Source organism: Balaenoptera musculus, chromosome 16 (assembly GCF_009873245.2).
Source record: "Balaenoptera musculus isolate JJ_BM4_2016_0621 chromosome 16, mBalMus1.pri.v3, whole genome shotgun sequence".
Lineage (NCBI taxonomy): Eukaryota > Metazoa > Chordata > Mammalia > Artiodactyla > Balaenopteridae > Balaenoptera > Balaenoptera musculus.
Window position 1 is genome coordinate 63,593,819 of NC_045800.1, and position 18,482 is coordinate 63,612,300.

Here is an 18,482-nt window from a genome sequence, read left to right on the forward strand (position 1 = left end):
AGCTCCTGCGCTCAGGACCCTTCTGGACCTTGTCCTAAGTACCTCTTTGTTTATAATAATAGGAAGTAAAGTGTTTCCCTGGGTTGTGTGAGTCATTATAGCAAATTATAAAACCTGACGACGGGGTCATGGGAACCCCTGATTTGCAGCCAAGTTGGACAGAAGTGTGAGTAACCTGGGAACCCACTACTTGTTACTGGAGTCTGAAGGGGGCAGTTCTGTGGGGCTGAGCCCTTAATCTGTGGGGCTGCACTAACCCTGGATAGTTCGTGTCAGAATTGGATTAAACTGCAGGATACCTAGCTGGTGTCTGTAGAAAATTGGAGAATTGCTTGGTATAGAAAACTCACACATTTGGTGTCAGAGGTGTTTGAGAAAATATATCTTAGGGATGTATTTACACAGTAACCTTGTTGGGAGATACGGAAATAATGATATCCTGAAAAGTTATGTTTTTTTTAATCTTTCTCTACCACAAATTTAATATTATGTCTCAGTATGTTTGATAGGAGTGAAATAAAATGCTAAGAAAGAAAGAAAAAAAAAGACTGCATTTGATATGTATAGCTGATTCACTTTGTTATAAAGCAGAAACTAACACACCATTGTAAAGCAATTATACTCCAATAAAGATGTTAAAAAAAAAAAAAAAAGTCTGCATTTGGAGACAGAAGAGCAAGCCACAAGGGGAGAATATATTTTTTAACACATACAAGGATTGCTCTGATCATCAACTTCCTCATCTACAGGGTTAAATGAGACTATATGTTTAAAAGGATTAGCACAGTGCCTGGCACATAAGAAGTATTCCATACAATTTTACGGTGCTTCTCTTATAACTGAGGCATCCCAGCAGGAGGACTGTACTTCAGACCATTTACAGGCAGGCAGAATCTCTCTCCTCTTTTTGACGCACCGTAAAGAGCAGTCGGAAGGGTTTCCTCTCAAGTCTCTCATAAACCTTATACACCAGTGTTGAGGGCATTCCGTAAGGTACCCCCTTCAATCCCAAAGCTGCAATCTGCACGGAGATCCAGTGTTCAGTTTTAAACAACACAGTGGTGGGGTAAGAGGTGCAAGGGGAGGATGAGTGGGCTTTAGTCTCGGCCAAGTCAGGTCACATTGTGGGAAATCCCCCAGGTGAGCTGAAAGCACCACGGAGGGGCTGGCAGGAGAGAAGAAAGCTCTCTCTCCTTTCAAATACAGTCTTATTTATCATAGTAGCCATCAGGATTCCCAGAAGCATGCAAGAGGGGGCTTTCAGAATGGTTTCACAGGGGTCACCTCATTCCTGCAGAGACAAGCCCAGGAGAAGCCAGAGCCTAAAGGGAGCACGTTCTGACCTGTGTGGATGGAGAAGCACTGGAGGCAAGGCCAAGCTCAGAGGCCACCCCTGAATGGGGCACTGCAGTGGTTTGGGTCCCCACCCCTCAGTGGGGAGGGGCAGAACTTCTGAAGAACTTGGGTTTGCCTCTAGCCATCCTCCTTCCTGCTCTTCCTCCCCAGCAGAGGACACAGAGTCTAGAAGCCTTGGGCCACTGATATGAAGCCAGGGGTGCCGAGAAGGAAGACCCTCGACTAGGCCCACCCCCATCCGTTTTGAGGGCTGGCAGCCTGACTCCTAGGACAGCACCAAGCATCATCTGCAAACCCTTCCATTGTTGGCAGAGTCTGTGTACGCCCCTCACAGCCTCTGATCTCACGTCAGCCCTGTGGACAAAGGATTATCCTGGTCCCCTGTTTCAGCGGTCCAAGCTGAGCCTCAAAGAAACAAAGTAAACTACCCATGGTAGTTCTCAGGCTCAGGACTCATCCCATCCCCCTCCATCTTCCCTCCATCAAGATACCAATTACAGACCATCTATACTTCAATTAAAAAAAAAAAGATACCAATCACAGTGATTATTATTACCATTTTTGAGCATCTCTTGTGCATCAGGCATATGACTGGGTGCTTCGCTTTTATTCGTTTGTTTGTCCTTCAGAATAACCTGAGAGGGCTTCCCCGGTGGCGCAGTGGTTGAGAATCCGCCTGCCAATGCAGGGGACACAGGTTCGATCCCTGGTCCGGGAAGATCCCACATGCCGCGGAGCAGCTAAACTCGTGTGCCACAACTACTGAGCCTGTGCTCTAGAGCCCGTGAGCCACAACTACTGAGCCCGTGTTCCGCAACTACTGAAGCCCACACGCCTAGAGCCCGTGCTCCACAATGAGAGAAGCCACTGCAATGAGAAGCCCGCGCACCGCAACGAAGAGTAGCCCCCGCTCGCCGCAACTAGAGAAAGCCCGCGCGCAGCAACGAAGACCCAACACAGCCAAAGATAAATAAATAAATAAATAAAATTTAAAAAAAAAAAAAAGCAAAATCTGATTAAAAAAAAAAAAAGAATAATCTGAGAAGTAGGTGAGGGTGCCCCACTTTACTGGCTCAGAGAGGGTAATAATATAAATTAGCATACTTGGTGCCAGGCACTATTCTAAACACTTTCATGTGCATTACGTCATGCAATCTCAAAAATCCCGTGAGAATAAGTGCAAGTATCATCTCCATTTCAGAGACAGAGGAACTGAGGCTCAGAGACATCAGGTAAATTGTCTGAGGCCTCATAGCTAGGAAGTAGAGCTGGAATTGGAACCAAGTACTCTTACCACTGTTGCACACCTCTGGCAGTACAGACGACTTACTCAAGGTGGCACATCTAGGGAGTGTCAGAATCCCATGGAAACCCCTGCCGAACTGAAAGCCCAGGGTCCTCCCACCCAGCTAACCTGCCTAGAGTAGGGCTGCAGGGATGCTTTGGATCCTGTTGGCGGCCTCCTTCTCTCCATCTAAGAGACAGCTCTCTGCGAATCAATCCCCAGAAATAGGATGCATGGAGACAGACCCCCTCCGTGGTGGCAGACAGCCCGGTCAGGCTGACAGAGCTGGCACCCAGCCCAACCAAAATTTTTTGCCAGTTTTTCTCTCTCTGCATGATGCTCATTGGCTGAAACCAGCCCCTGATTCTCATTTTCTCCCTTGGTCCCCATTGAAAGCGCTGAATGGGAGATAGAAAGGGAGCTTGGAGGGAGGGCGAGCAGGTCCTCAAGCGAGCCCTCCTGACCCTCCAGGAAGGGTAAGAGGAGCTGGGTGGGGGTGAGGAGAGGGGTGCCAGGGAGTGAGTTCTGGAGTTGTGGGGCAGAGGTAACCTAGCAACCACTGGCTCATGCTGTCACAAAGCGACAGGCTTGCCCACAGAACTGACGAGCCTTCCCATTGACATATCTTTTTGCTCCTTCCTGCTGGGGCAGCAAGGGCTACTCACCCACATGCTATAGTGGCCACTTTCCTCCGTGAGTCCGGGGATCTCCACAGGGCAGGAAATTGGCACTCCAGACAGCCCAGGGCCTGGGGGAGGACCCACAGGGGCCAAGAGGGGAAAAGGGAAGTTCTGTCTCTGCATTGGTGTCAGCCTTCAGGCCCCTTGTGCCTGGCCAGCTGGGGGCCCAGGGAGAGAGGGAAGGAAGGTCAGGGTCAGATGCAGTGGGGCCCCGGCCTGGCTTGCTCTGGAAAAGGCAGGCCTGGCCTGCTAGAGGCTCTGGTGACCTCTTCACAGCAGCTGTGGACTATGACCCATTAGTGGCTTATAAAATCAATTTAATAGTTTGCATCTAACACTGACAAAATGAAAACAAAAAATAGGATGAAACTATCAGTATGCATCATATATAACAAGGGTAAGAATTGCTTCAGTTTCACATACACACACAAATGCATGCACACTTGTGTGTGTGAATTGGGTTATGATGTAAAAATGAGTTTCTTAACTATGGGCACAGTCAAAAGTATTTAAAAGTCTCTGTTCTATCGAGTCCTTTTCCTGTAGGCAGGTGGGTATGGGGCATCCCAATGCCCTGTCCTCAACCCTGCAGCATCTAAGTGCTCTAGAGCCTAGCCCCCATCATTAAGGATGTCCAAACTTCCTTCAAAGGAAGCTCTGCCAACTGGTTTTCTCTTTAGGCAAAGATCAGGAGACTTTGAGTCAGGATGCCTGGCTCCTTGCTGTTTGATCTCAAAGTCTCTCCTCTTACCCGATCTCAGGTAGTGCTGTCCGCTCCCCTCCACCCTAACCTGATGGAAGGCTGGCCCTGGGGGAATCTCTGGGGTCCCTTGCAGATTCTATGACTCAGACGGTTAATTCTCAGAATGCACTGATTTCCTGCCTCAACCCCATCCTTGGCACCTGCAACCCCAGCACTATATATACAGATCCATAGATTTAGATTAATCACAATTCTTGGCTTTAACACCTATTATCTTTCATTCATGTCATCACCAGTAAATGCACTTCTCAAACCAACAACTAGAATACCACCACCAACACATCATATTTGCTCCTCTCTTCCCCCCTCTCCCCTTCCCATCTGCCCTCAGAAATAGCCTCTATCTGAATTTTGTGTTTAGCGTTTCATTGCTCTTTTTTCTTGTTTTATCACGTTTATGATAATTTTCCTTGCTTTTTGTTTCTTTCTTTCTTTTTTTTTAAATTTTGGTTGTGCAGGGTCTTAGTTGCAGCAGGCAGCCTCCTTAGTTTTAGCTCGCCGGCTCCTTAGTTGCAGCACGTGTACTCTTTAGTTGAGGCCGGTGGGCTCCTTAGTTGCGGTTCACTGGCTCCTTAGTTTCGGCATGCATACTCTTAGTTGTGGCATGCATGTGGGATCTAGTTCCCTGAACAGGGGTCGAACCCGCGTCCCCTGCATTGGAAGGTGGATTCTTAACCACTGCGCCACCAGGGAAGTCCTCTAATTTTGGTTGCTTTTGAACTTTATTTTTAAAAAGCATCTCAGGCTATATGGTCTCCTGCAACTTGCTTTCCTAGACTTAGCATCACATTTGTAAGATTCATCTGTGTTGTTGCGTGTAGCTGTGGTTTGTTCATTGTCGTTGCAATATAATGTTCAATCGTCTGAATGGACCACAGCATATTTATCTATTCTTCTGCCACTGGACATTTAGATTGTCACCAGGTTTTTGCTAATTTGAACAATGTTGGTTTGAATATTCTTACACATAGCCCCCTTTGCACATCTGCAAGAGTTTCTCTGGGGTATATTTCTGGGAGAGGAATTGCTGGTTGATATGGCATGCAAATGTTCAATTTTATAAGATACTGCCAATTTTTTCCCCGAAAATCTGTTCCGGTTTACACTCCTACTACCAGTCAACAAGAGTTCCTGTTATCCATCTTCAACACTAGTATTAAATTCACCGGTCCTTACTCTGTCAGAGGCCCTACAATGGCTACGGAAGTGAGGACCCAATTGGCAGAACATCCACTGACGAGGTAAGGTCCCAAATGCCTTCCCTGCTGACCAAGGAGGTGGAGGGGGCCGGGGTGGGCGGAAGACAAAGGAACTCAACAAACTGAGGGTCCAAGTGGAGATCACCTTCCACTGCCGTCAGCCAGGCCCCCAGTGGGTTCTCAGGCCTGAGTTAGCAAAGTCACAAGCAGGGCCCCTCCTGGGTAGGGAGAGAGTCACAGGCAGGGGGCAGGAGCACAGAAATTCCAGGGGTTTTCAGGGGCTGACTTCTTCTGTTAGTTGGGGGTAGGGGAGGCCAGCTAACAGTGACTTTCAGAGGAGGTTTGCTTTATTTCTTTAAGTCCCAGATCCCTTAGAGGCAAATCGAGGACGGAACAGGAAACTCAGGGGCCTGGTCAGCGAGATCTGCAGAGGGTCCCGGGGCAAAACGCCTTGCTTAGCATATCCAGAGTCCATCTATACTCCTCCAGAGGGACTCCCTTCAGCCAGGGCCACCGGAAGGGAAAGCAGACAGTGAGCAGGCAGGTGGTCCCACCAGGCCCCTGGCGGACAGCAGGCCACCTTTGGATCCTCGCTGGACCTACTCCATCTCCTCCTCCGGGGGCAGAAGCACAGCGTCCTCAGGAGAGGGAAGGGGTGCGGGTGGAGGACAGAGAACCTGAGATGCTTGTCTCCAGCGAAGCGAAGCAAGAGCTTGAGGCTTCCCTGCAGCGACGCAGCCCTGACAGCCGCCCTGTCACCTCTGCATCTCCGGGGAGGGGCCCCCCCGGGAAAAGGACTTGCTGGCCTAGTCTGGTCTTGGCGCCAGCTTTCGCTCCTGGACGCTGAGTCTGGGCCAAAACTGCCCCTGAGGGCAAGGGGGGAGGGTGACAGCCTATAGCTGGCTTCTCTTGGGCTGCCAACAGTTTGGTTTGGGGAGAGGCCCATGCTAGGGTCAGCCCCCTGGCCCTGGAGGTGTATATAACGTACCTTTGCTCCAGTCCAGGTATTTGGATGAGTAGGTGGGTCTATGGCTTCTCTTTCTCTTTCTGGCTTTAGAAACGGTTTCTGAGAGAAAACTGGGGTCCTGGCTCCCTGCTCAGGCATCTTAGAAAGACAGAAGGGTCCCTGGAGCCGGAGGGCATGGCTGGGAAAGGACCCCGGGGGAGGCTCAGCTTTGGTGTCACGAGGGTGGTGGTGAAGTCCTGGAAACCAGATTTCAGAGTATCTCAGGAATGGATTCTAATAAGCTCAGGTGGGCACCGCTGCCAGGGGGCTCCATTTGCTTCTCCCTGACCCTCTCCTTCAGTCCAAGGGCTGAGCCAAAACCTGAGAAGAAGTCAGGGTGCAGGCCAAGGAGCCACGCGGACGGCGGGCCACAGAAAGAACTGATGATCCCAGGGATCGTGGATTTCGAGCTGATCCGAGAGGCACTGAGGACCTCCAAGCCCCAAACTCCCGGTGCCCACCGCTTCGGCCACCTCAGCCACCACTCCTTCTTCTCCCGGCACCACCCCCATCCCCAGCACGTGACCCACATCCAAGGTAGGGCTAGGGCAGCCCAGAGGCTGGCCGGAGGTGGGGACAGGGGAGGGCGTGCTGGAAAGGGAGGACCCAGCCCACGCTTGACCGAGCCAAGACCCGACCTGAGGCAGGGGCAGGGTGCGGGGGTCCAAGGGCAGACTGCCTAGCCCTACAGGATTTAAGTCATTGCCGATTCTCCCATTTTACAAATCAGAGAAAGGGATGAAGGTTCTCCTGCAGAGCTGCACTCTCTTCTCTAACTCAGGCCATTTCACCCACTCAGCTATTCATCCATCAAATATCTAATGAGTGTGAACTATGGGTCAAGCAGTTTTTTAGGTCCTGGGGTTATGATAGTGAGCGAGACAGACAGTCCCTGCCCTCACGGAGCCGACTCTTTGGTGGGGAAGAATCGGAAATAGATAAGGTGTCAGATGTGGTAAGTGCCAAGGCTATAGGGGGAGGCCTGACGAACGGCATGATATTTGAGCAAAGAATAAAGGAAGACAGGGCATGATCCATGTGGATCTCAGGGGGAAGAGTGTCCCAGGCAGAGGGAACAGCAAGGACAGAGGCCCTGAGGCGAGAGCATCCTGGCTCTGTTGGAGGAACAGCAAGGAAGTCAGTGAGGCTGGAGCAGAGTCAGGAGGGGGAGAAAGGAGATGCATCAGAGAGGCAGCCGGGCCCACATCGCGTGAGCCTTGGAGCTCACCGTGGTCACCCTTAAGCCATCTCACTGGGTCAGATAGGAGCCACTGGAAGGTTGAGAGCAAAGAGGTAGCAGAAGGGATCTACTGGCTTTTGAATGGATGGTGGCTTGGACCGGGGAGGTAGCAGTGGCGGAGTTAGTGGCCCTGCTCTAGAGATATACAGAAGGTGAGGCCAACGGGATTTGCCGATCGATTCAAAACAGAGTATGAGAGGGGAGAGGAGGCAGCCTGACTCCCAGGTGTTTGGTCTGAGTAACTGGAAAACTGGAGTTGCACTGGCTGAGACAGAGGAGCCCACAGAAGGGGCCAGTGGAGGATGGGGAGGGTCAGGGGTTTGGTCTGGGACGTGGGAGATGCAACATGTGCAATGCCTCTTAGAAGTCTGAGGGGAAGTATCGAGTAGGGAGTCAGGTCCACTTGGGGCAGAGATGCCAACATGAGAGCCACTCAGATGGGGGTGGTATTTGAAGTGGTGTGCTGGATGGGATCATGAGGGGACCATGTAGATGCGGGGAAGGAGAACCTGGCATGAACCTGGGGACCCCAAGGCTAAGGGGTTGAGGAGAGGAAGAGGAAGCAGTAGCGGAGCGGCTGGTGAGCTAGGAGGACCCAGGAGAGTGAGGGGCCCTGGCACCAAAGGAAAGTGTTCGGGAAGACAGAGTGAGCACCCACGGTAAGTCCTAACCAGGCTGTTCCCCAAAGCTTAACTAATGATGCTATAACATCACACAAACCTTAGACTGGAGGGTCCTCACGTGTAAATGTCTCTTACCACCTCCAGGCTGCCGTGCACTCAGCCCTGCAAGCCTGACAGATGGCATGAAGTTTTATCCAGAGGGTCTCACTCCCTGTGATTTGAGCCCAGGCCCCTCTTGTCACAAACTGTGGCTTAATGACCCCCGTCCCCACATCCTCTTCTTTAAGCTGCCTGACTCTGTGTGCTCACACCTGCACTTCACTGCCCTGTCACAGAACACCGAAAGGACCCCAGGACTAGGGTCTCAGGAAGCCCAGGTTCCTGTCTTACCTCTGCCTGACTCACTGCGTGACCCTGAGCACATCCTTTCGCTGCCGTTCTAAGTGTCCCCAGGGGTAAGGTCGCAGTGGTTACAGAGGCCCTCCCAGCTCTCGCCATCTCTGGGCTTGTGGTTACTGGAAGAAGTGGGCCAAGTGCTCCCACCTGCTCACCAGCCTCCTCCCAGCCCCCCGGAGTTCTTGGGGTCCACTCAGGCCCCCCTTCCCACAGCCTCTAACCCTTCACAGATCTCACCGGGAAGCCTGTCTGTGTTGTCAGGGACGAGTTCTCTCTGGTCGCCTCACCTCAAGCCACGCTCTTACCCCGCTCTCTGATCGGGATGCCCACCATCTCGGTCCCCATTGGAGACCCGCAGTCCAATCGGGATCCCTGGCTTTCTTCTGGTGGGTACTTGGGCCACAGCCCCTCTACCTTGGGGTTATACCTGTGCCTGGCAAGAAGGAAAGGGCCATTGCTCTTAGGTCAGTGGGGTCTGGTGGGGAACCCCACTGTTTTCCTTATTTCCTCGGGCAGCTGCATTTGCATTATTCCCCAACCCCAGGTCCTCAGAAATGCACCCCTGCTTGGCTTTGACGTGTCTGAGGAGTCATAACAAGCAGAGGACAAGCAGATTTGGGCAACAGTCACGTGACTTACAGCTCTAGCCAGGAACAGTATTGGAAATACTGTATTTCGTAACCTGTGTGCTCAGGCACCAGCCAATCAGAAAAATCAGCCATAGATAGTGTGTTGGGGGGCGGAGGGGGAGGGCAGCATTTCAGAGGCCTCTGCTCTGCCAAGCCTTACCCTTTCCCTTAAGGGCGGGGAGGATCCTGGGGAAGGGGCAGAGGGGCTTGGAAGGCTTGCTGCAGTGCTCGTTACCAACCTCGCCAGGAGTCACTCAGTATTTTAGTAACTGCCACAGCATATCGACTGAATCTCTGTCCTGGCTTTGGGCTCCTAACATAGGCAAAGCTAGACTAAATCACAGACATCTTGGTACATGTAGCCAAACGTTCTCCAGCATCTCCCAGTAAAGCCACAGGCTAGGACATCAATATCAGTAGCCACCATACCCACCAACCCACCAGCGGTGTGATTCCTACTCCTTCCCTCAAGGGCACCACCTCCCCTGTGAAACCACCCCTTCCTTTAAGATGCAGGGCAGGAAGACGGGGAGGAGAGGAGGCCCTTCCAGCTACAGTCCTCCCCACACCCAGTGTACAGGGAGGGCAAGGAGGAGAGCCCCAGATATCAGTTGGCTGGATCTTGTCCCCTCCTTCCAGAGGCCTGGAAGAAGGAGTTGAAAGACCTGGCTTCCCGGGTGGCCATCTTCACCAAGGAGAATAAGCTGAAGAGCAAGGAGGTGGGTGCAGAACAAAGCAGATGTCTGAGAAGAGATGAAATGGACTCGCTCCTTTGTAACTAAATCCCTCCCACGTGGCTTCCAGCAGATCAGCGCAGAGCGAGCCTTCCTGAGAGGCACTACTGTTGGCACAGGGGAAGGGGCCCATGAATTCAACCCAAGGGAGAGGGTCCCAGTGAGGGTTCAGAGGACAGAACGTACCAGGTGGAGAAATCCAAGAAGGGCTCATAGTTTAGAAGCGGATGGGGAGAGGCGTACCTAGTGGAGGCGTACAGCATAAAGGCTCACAAGCTGGAAAATGCAGGGCATCCTTAGAGACCAGAGGGCTGAAGAACAGGGTACAAGTGGGCAGCAGTGAGGGAGAAGGTGGGAGAAGGGCTGACTTTGGACGTAGGCAAGATCAGCTTGCTTCTCATTTCTGAACTTAGTTTCGTGTCTAATCTGAGAAGGGGTGGAAAATCCCTGAAGAATTTCAGACAGAACGGGGGTGGCCTCCTGGGTGCTATTTGCTGATAAACCAGTAAGGACAAGTGGGAGGCAGCTTGAAGGTGGTTGAAATTGGTCCTAGGACAGGCCCAGCTCTTTGTGGCTGAGTCTGGTCCTGCCCTCGTCTTGGGCAACAGAGTTCTCATCCCTGCTCTGCAGCTAACTCGCTGTGACACTCAGGGCAACTCAGCTAAGCTGTCTGGGTCTCAGTTTTCTTATCTTTAAAACGGGGAGAAGGATACTACCAGTCTTAACTGGAGTTCCAGGGGCAGGAGGTCCTAGGCCTTGTGCCCACAGGCCTGGCTCAGGAAGGTTTCCCAGGGCAAAGAAAGGATGGCAAGCTGTGGAGGACAGTATCCTACACCACGGCAGGATACTGTTTTCAAACCTCTGATGGGCTGGGGGGGAGGGGCATGGGGAGGGCCTACCCAGGAAGAAGTACAAGGACCACCCGAGAACCACGGTGGGGGCAGCCAACATTCAGTGAAATTCCAGCAGGAAGAGCAATAGCTATAATGGAAGGGCCGCCCCACTGGCAAGAGGGGTCTAGGACAGGGTCGGGCTGGCCTGGTTGATCTCCTGGGTCCCTGGCCTCCTCCTCTTCTTTTCCCCCTTGTCCCCTCTGCTTTCTCCTCTTTCTCCCTCTCTGCCTAGAGTCTCTGGCCGCTTTCTTCCCAGCAGAAGCAGGAGCCTCAGCGGGAGCAGGGGGCAAAGTACTCAGCAGAGACCGGGAGGCTCATCCCTGCTCCCACCCGGGCCACGGCCCGCCACCACTCCCGCCAGGGCGTACGAAACCGCCCTGCGAGCAGAGATGGAGGAGACCAGACCTTCATCCTGCAGGATCAGGAGTTGCTGGTGAGGCGCTGGGAAGGTTGGGGGCTGTGGACCCTACAGAGGCCCTAGTCTGAGGGCAGAGAACACGGTGGTACCTGCTCCCAGGCTCACAGGGATCCAACTAGGACCCTTGCAAACTGCTTTCAAGCCTGGCTTCTCCCAGGGAGCCTTGCGCCTGAGACCATAAGGCTCGAAAAACCCAGACCTGGGAGTCAGGAGCCTGGATTCTAATCCCCAGCTGCCTCTAGCTTTCTGTGTGAGCCTTTCCCTCTCTAAGTCCTTTTCCCTCTCGGGACCTTAGTTCAATGATTTAGCCAAACTGGGAGCACGGACACGTTGTCACAAGGTCTGGTCCAGCTGTGGCACCTGACGTGTTAGTGAAGGGAGCCACGGCAGTGGAACGAGAAGCCTGGAGGTGGAGGCCCTGCCTGGCGTGTCCTCACCACGCCCAGCCTGCTGCCCCCCGCAGCCTGCAAGGCTGGTCGCAGCCACCTCCCCACACCCTGGAGCCATCTGGTCTGTGCTGCAGTGAAGCATAAAGCCCCCTCCTCCTCCTCCATGTTCGAGTGTCCCATGGGGGCCTGAGAGGCACGTGGGGGTCGTGCTGGTGGGCGAGGCAGTGAGAGTCTCTGTTCAAAGGCGCACACGTTCTCCAGGAGAGGCCAGACCATGACAGCATCCTGACACCTTCCCTGTGACCAGTGCTTTAAAGCACGCAGTCCCCTTGGAGCCTTACGACAGACAGTTCAGGGAATAGATAGAGCAGACAGGACCCCATTCCACAGATGGGGAGGCTGAGGCCCTGCCGGGTGACAGCCCATGGCCCAGGTCCCCGGAGAGGGAGCAGCATGGCAGGGGCTAGAACGCAGTGCTTTCTCCACCGTAGGGCGGCCTCACCTTCCCTGGAAGTAGGTTCTCGGGTCCTGTGGGGAGGGGGCACAGGGCAGGTAAGTTGGATGCGGAGAATGGAGAGGGACCCCGGGCAGATGGGGGCGGGGGTCACCTCAAGGGGCGGGCACCCGGGGGTGAGGGTGGGCAGCCGAGCAGTCGCAGGCCTGGGGAGAGGCCCGGACCAGCTCCCGCTCTGCCAGGGATGACGCAGACCTGCTGGGCACTGACAGCGCCCCTCGGGTCCTGGGGAGACTGACCACCAAGCGCTGAGGGAACCCCACTTTCCTAGGACTCCGGGGGCTCCGCCTCCCCCCGTGGGCCCCAGCTCCACATAGGCACAGCCACCAGCAGCAGCCTGGCCTAGGGAGCCCCCACAGCCCTTCTAAGACAGAGCTGGATCTCTTGCCGATGATCCCTGACTGGAGGACGCCGCGGGGAAAGGGCCGCGAAGTAGCAAAGATGCCAGAGGCTGAGAAGGCGGCTGGGAGTGAAGAGCGCACGGCTCTGGGCGGAAGGGAGCCCCCGGCCGAGCAGGGCACAGAACCAGCTGACTCTGGCCCTCAGGCCGCCCACGGGGATCACCCCACCTCTTTGCTAACATCTCCAATCTCTGAACTTGGGAACTTCAGGGAGGGGAGGCCCATGGGGTCCCTGAAATCCCCACACCAAGGACCCAAGCATTCGGGACTCGGTGCGTCTCTGAGGAACTGATGGGCCAGCTCTGACCTTGCCTTCCCAGTGAGGGACTTTGGGGTACAACCAGCCCAAGTAGGGCTCAGGGATGAGGGGTCCAAGTGTCTGATTCTGAGGCTTCGTTCTGCCACAACAGCTCTGCGAGGTGTCCTCCTCTCTCGAGGCCTCAGATGCCTCATCTGCCCGGTAGGGAGGTTAAGAATCTTCCTCCAGGGCTGCAGGCAGAGAAAGCTTTCTACAAAGTGTAAAGTCCCATGCGGAGGGGAGGCAGGGACCATCGTGGGGACCCGTCTAGCCAAGCAAGGGCTCTGGAAGACCACTTCGCGGGGGAGGCAGCTGTGCAGCCCGCTACAACATGCCGTCCGGCCACGCTGACCCACGCCTGTCCTCCTGCCCACAGATCCTGGAGCTGCTTTCGCAAATCCTGCAAACAGACTCCTTGAATGCTATCCAGTTCTGGCTACTCTACGCGCCCCCCAAGGGTGAGGACACAGTCCCGGGCCCAGAACCTCGCCTGAGTGGAGATCGCTGAGGGCTGTGTCCGCTGTTTCTGCAGGACTCAGATGTCACTCGGCTCCCACCCCAGGGCCTTACACGGGGGCCTCTCCTCCTTTTTGGAGCCCCAAACTAATCTCTTCCAGCTAGACAACGTCACTGCTCCCTCCTCCACATTCCTCAGCAGGGTTTCCACGACCCTGCTCCTTAGCGGGGGCCCCCTCCTCCACACTGACCGCAGGCCTCGGCCCCTGGGAGGGAGACATTCAAAGACCATACGTAGCAGACACAGCCTTTAATCCACCACTGTGGGAAACGCACATGCACAGAGGTGCAAATGCTCGTACATAAGAGCACACACACATGTGCACGTGAACACGTAAATGGACGTACACATACTCACTGGGGAGGTAGGTGGAGGGGGTATCTAAGTGGGAGGGTGAGGAGTGATGAGAGCCAGAGAGCCGCTTGGACGGGAGAGTGGAGGAGGAGGAGGGGGAGGAGGGCGGGTCCCCCGCAGGCTTCCCAGGGGGCCAGGGGGTGTGGTGGCAGGTGGACCAAGAACCAGGTACACTCGAGAGAGGTGTGGAAGGCCGAGGCACGCTGCACACACAGGGGCCAGAGAAGTGTGGCCTTCCCCACGGGCCCCCGAGGACAGAACGTGAGATGGTTAGAGAGAGCCGTCTGGGCCCATTGGGCAGAAGAGCTGGAGGCCCTGCTCCCTGCCTGTCCCACCAAGCGGCAGGATGGGGGCCGAGGTCTTGCCCCTGAGGATTCTCCCCCGCCTGTGCTTACAGAGAAAGACATGGCACTAGGCCTCCTGCAGACAGCAGTGGCTCAGCTCCTTCCCCAGCCCCTAGTCTCCATCCCAGCAGAAAAACTCCTGAACCAGCTCCAGGAAATTCAAGAACCACTTCAAGAGAGGCAACAGCTACCCTACAGGTGGGCTTCGCACCCCTCAACTGCCCCTCTCCTCCCTAACATTCAGCCACCTGTCCTCCCAGGTGAGGCCAGTGGAGGCCAGAGGAGGGAGCCCAGTGCTGGCCAGAGCCTGGGCTGCCTAAGCCTGTCCTGGAGGAAGAGGCCCATGCTCTCCCCCAGACCCCCCCAGTCCTACCTATGTGGCTTGAAAGCTTACTCTGCCAGACCAGACTCCAGGGGCCAGCTGTGGGGATGTAAGGGGGTGACCTGTGTCAGTTGTCACAAGACAGGGCTGGGTAAGCCACATCTAGCTCTCCAGGAGCTCTTGGTCTTTGGGAGGACACAAGCAGAGAAGGAACGGTGACACAAGGCAGGCAGAAGTACCTTTAAGTATTAAGTCTGGTATTAAGTCCTCTGGATGGCTGGAGAGAAGGATTAATGATGAGCTGGGGAAAGGGAAGATGAGGGAAGTCCACACACAGCAGGGGAGTGGGGCCTGAGTGTCAGCCACGGGACCAGCAATCCTGAGTGCCCACTATGTTTGCCTGACACCGCTGGGTGTTTAACACATTTCTAGTCCATACAGCCGCCCACGGAGGCAGTATTACCTCCATTTTACAGATGAGAAAACTGAGGCTCAGGAACAGTTGAATGACAGCCCAAAATCACGCAGCTGGGCAGCAGAAAAGCTGGGGTTCAAACTTAGGCTTATCTGACTTCCAAGCCCAGCAGCGCTCAGATTCACCAGGGAGCTTATTGAAAAGGCAGATGCCTAGAGATTGTCAGTCAGTAGGATGGGGGTGAACACGGAGATGTGTATTTCCAACAGCCCTAAGTATGTCTGAAAGCGCCTGGGGACACTGCTGGGATGGATAGGATTTGAACAAGCAAATGAGAGGGTGGGGAAAGTCAGGAGTGGAAGTCAGAAATGGGAAGCGTTAGGGAATGTTAAATCTGGGAGTGGCTGGAGCGCGGGTGGGCGGATTGGTGAGAAGGGGGCGGCGTGCTGTGCTGGCTTGGATGTGCTGAAGGTGGGGGTGCTTGCTCTGGCCCTGGACTCGGTTTTCTTTTCCACTTTGAGACCAGGGGTGGCACAGTGGTAAGGCAGCTTCACTGTGACCTTAGGCAAGCCACCTGCCATCTGTGAGCCTCTGTTTCACCTTCTCAAAACCCCCACTCCCGGAATCATAGGGAGGAAAAATTACATCGGGTGCATCAAAAGGCTTGCTGAGTGCAAAGCCAATACAAGATATGAATGTTATCCATGCTCATCAGTATTTCATTAGGGAAGCAGGGTTTCTGCCTTCTCCACTCACACAGGAAGGCTTCCTGTCTGCAGGGAAGCAGCAGGCCAAGGGAGGGCAGGTGCAGTGGCCTCCCTACAGCTCCCTACAGAAGGGCCTCGGTTCCCTGTGGCCACAGCGGGCGATGGAGTCACAGTTGTTGGGGTCCTGCTTGGGGTGGGGCCATCCCTGGACAGACACCTGCTGGCTCTCAGGAGGGGAGGCTCTTGCCTCTCCCTGGGGCACCTTCCCCACCTCCCTGCCCACCCTGCCACTCGGCTGGCTGCACGGCTCCAGCCTGACCTTCTCAGCCTCTCCTTGTGTTGGTTTTAGCCAATCCCTGAAGAAGACGAAGACACCACCTCTATCAAAAAGCGAAAAACCAGGTAAGAGTCCACATAGCAGGTCACTGGGGGCTCACAGAGGCCCACCATGGCTAGATTCCTCAGGGGGTACAAGGACCCCCTGGAGATGCGGCCCTGCCCAAAGAAGCAGCTCATTTCATCCATCCATCCATCCATCCATCCATCCATCCATCCATCCACTCATTCGTTCAGCAGATCCTTAATTAGTACCTAAGCGCTAGCTTCTGGGGTCACTGGGGGAGAATTCGGAGATGAGTTCCTGCTGCCGTGGAGCTTCATCCTAGGCAGAGGAGTGCAGACCACAAAGACACCTGAGGCAGATGGGTGCCCTAAGGAAAATGACAGGGCGATGGCAGAATCAGGAGGACAGGCAGGGTGGGGAGAGGGCCCCTTGAGCCGAAAGGCAGGAAGGATCCAGCCCTCTCTGGGTCAAGGGAGAGCCTGCGAGCAGGGCTTCCACCTGCCAGCTGTGTTGGTGAAAGGGCAGGCAGGCCAGGGTGGCCGGAGCCTTGTGGGTTGGGGACGGCGGTAAGAAATGAGATCGGTGGGCAGAGCCGGCCTGTGGGAAAGGCCAGGCATGTGGTCTCATAAAGAGAGCGTGGGGTTCACTGGAGGGTTATCAGCAGGGTGTGGTGGGACCCCTCTGGCTGCTATGTAGAGAATGGACTGTGGGGTTCCAGAGGGGATGAGGGAGACCAGGGAGGAAGGGGTACCTTAGACCAGAGGCGGGGGGAGGGGAAGGAAGGTTGGAGGGGAGAGGAGAGGACAGGTATTCTCGATGTACACTGTTCTGCCCCACTAGACTGTAAAGGGTCCTGTGTGCCGGGCAGCGTGTCTGACACAGAGTAGGTACTGCTCAGACATCTGTGACCTGGACGTAGAAGAGGGTGGTGAGGCTGGGGGAAGGGAGTCAACCCCTCCCAGGTTGCCAGGAGAGCCTGAGCGGAAGCCTGGCCTGACCCAGGCACGCACACATCCACCAGGGCCTGGCGGGGAGAAGGGGTCTCCCCAGATGTCCTGGGCAGCTCCCAGGTAGGGTCCTGGCCCCTCACGCTCTCCTGCCTGCTGTGTTCCCGTCCCCCTCCCAGAGAACATCGGGAAATCACAAGTTCTTCGTGTGCACTCCAGCCAGAACCCAGAAGAGAAGGCGGCAAAGCCAAAGGCAGAGGGCTGAGGAGTCCGCACCACTTTGCCCACCTTGCTCAAGAAGAGTCCCTGAGTTCAAAGATTCGGCCCGCAGCTCCTCAACAGCAATACCGGTTTTCCTATCACGTGGAGCCTATTAAAATACTGTCTTCCCCTTAAGAGGACAGTTCCGCTCTCCTACCAGGAGGTCTGTGCTTGGGTAGTTTGCTCCAGGAGGGGAATGAGCTTGTACCAAACCATCCCGTCTCCCTTGGAGAAAGCCTCCCCATGTGGGGCTTTCCCTGGTTCTGTTAGGTTCCAGAGAACAAAGGGCAGGTCGTAGCTGGGCCTCTTCTCATCCTTGAGCCAAGTCTCACAGGGTTCTGGGCAGATTAGAGCAGAGGTTGGGAACTCGCCACTTTACAATACCGATCCGTACCAATTATTGAGTTCCTACCAGGCACTGAGGCAGGACTTAGGTACTAGCTAATTCACACAGAACACTATGTGAATTGCTGTACGTATTTTATATATGGTACTATGTTCCCCAAAGCTCTATGAGGTAGAGAATCACTCCCATTTTATAGATGAATAAACTGAGTGAGGCTCAGAAAGGTGAATGAGCTTGTCCAAGGCCGCACGGTAAGTGACGACCAGGATCCAAATGCAACATGTCTGGATCTAGAATCCCTGCTCCTATCTGCTGCACTCTGCTGCCTCGCGAACAGCAACCCTCACCGAAAGTTGTGGTTACATTCCTGAAGAGCATATGGTTAGGAAAATGGTGCTTGGCAAGATCAAGAAGGAAAGGTACATTATACAAATGTGACCCAGATGCAGCTGGGGTGTCTCTATCCTTTAAGATATAGAGAAGACGGCTTTGACCCTCTGGGAAGTCCAATGGGTTCCTTGAGATTTCTGCAAATTGCTTGGGATGGGATGGGGAGGTCGGCATTGAGTATTTACAATTTCATGGTCACCTATGGCTCTGAGCTCCCTACTTCTATTGACTTAGTTCAGTCCACGGATTGTGGGGTCCATTCTATACTTCCAGCACTGCCCCCATTCCCCCATGTCAATTCATATGACCCCATTCACACAAAACTTGTTGCATGGCAGGCTTCAATCAAGATCAGGGGCCTGGATGGGGATTTTCTGTGAACCCAGCAAACAGCTTCATGGTCAATATTAGATCACCTGTTTTTAAAAGTCCCTTGGCCACTCTTCCACTGGGGATGTTTCCCTGGTGGCAGCATCACATATAACAACTATGCCCTGGGGCTTCCCCGGTGGCGCAGTGGTTGAGAATCCACCTGCCAATGCAGGGGACACGGGTTCGATCCCTGGTCCGGGAAGATCCCACATGCCGCGGAGCAACTAAGCTCGTGTGCCACAACTACTGAGCCTGTGCTCTAGAGCCCATGAGCCACAACTACTGAGCCCACGTACCACAACTACTGAAGCCCGCGCGCCTAGAGCCCGTGCTCCGCAAC

At 54.4% G+C, this 18,482-nt stretch overlaps 1 protein-coding gene across 2 annotated transcripts; it reads left to right on the forward strand.

The window, feature by feature from the left end:
- The first annotated feature begins 5,278 nt into the window (after positions 1 to 5,278).
- TBATA (thymus, brain and testes associated) lies at positions 5,279 to 17,190 on the forward strand. Of its 2 annotated transcripts, none has more exons than XM_036827961.1 (9): positions 5,279 to 5,325; positions 6,591 to 6,826; positions 8,779 to 8,934; positions 9,817 to 9,896; positions 11,064 to 11,237; positions 13,201 to 13,282; positions 14,093 to 14,237; positions 15,833 to 15,885; positions 16,953 to 17,038. In XM_036827961.1, the coding sequence occupies exons 1-9, from the start codon at positions 5,279 to 5,281 to the stop codon at positions 17,036 to 17,038; spliced, it is 1,059 nt and encodes a 352-aa protein (XP_036683856.1). The 2 variants fall into 2 exon arrangements, with proteins under 2 accessions (XP_036683856.1, XP_036683857.1); XM_036827962.1 differs by lacking the exon at positions 5,279 to 5,325 and adding an exon at positions 6,140 to 6,303 and having other exon boundaries at positions 16,953 to 17,190.
- Positions 17,191 to 18,482: the final 1,292 nt, after the last annotated feature.

Excerpts from the sequence above, each read along its gene's own strand:
- TBATA (XM_036827961.1), top strand. The coding sequence starts at position 5,279 with ATGGCTACGGAAGTGAGGACCCAATTGGCAGAACATCCACTGACGAG. Across the intron at positions 5,326-6,590 it reads GCAGAACATCCACTGACGAG|TCCAAGGGCTGAGCCAAAAC; the intron begins GTAAGGTCCCAA and ends CCTCTCCTTCAG. Across the intron at positions 13,283-14,092 it reads ACTCTACGCGCCCCCCAAGG|AGAAAGACATGGCACTAGGC; the intron begins GTGAGGACACAG and ends CTGTGCTTACAG.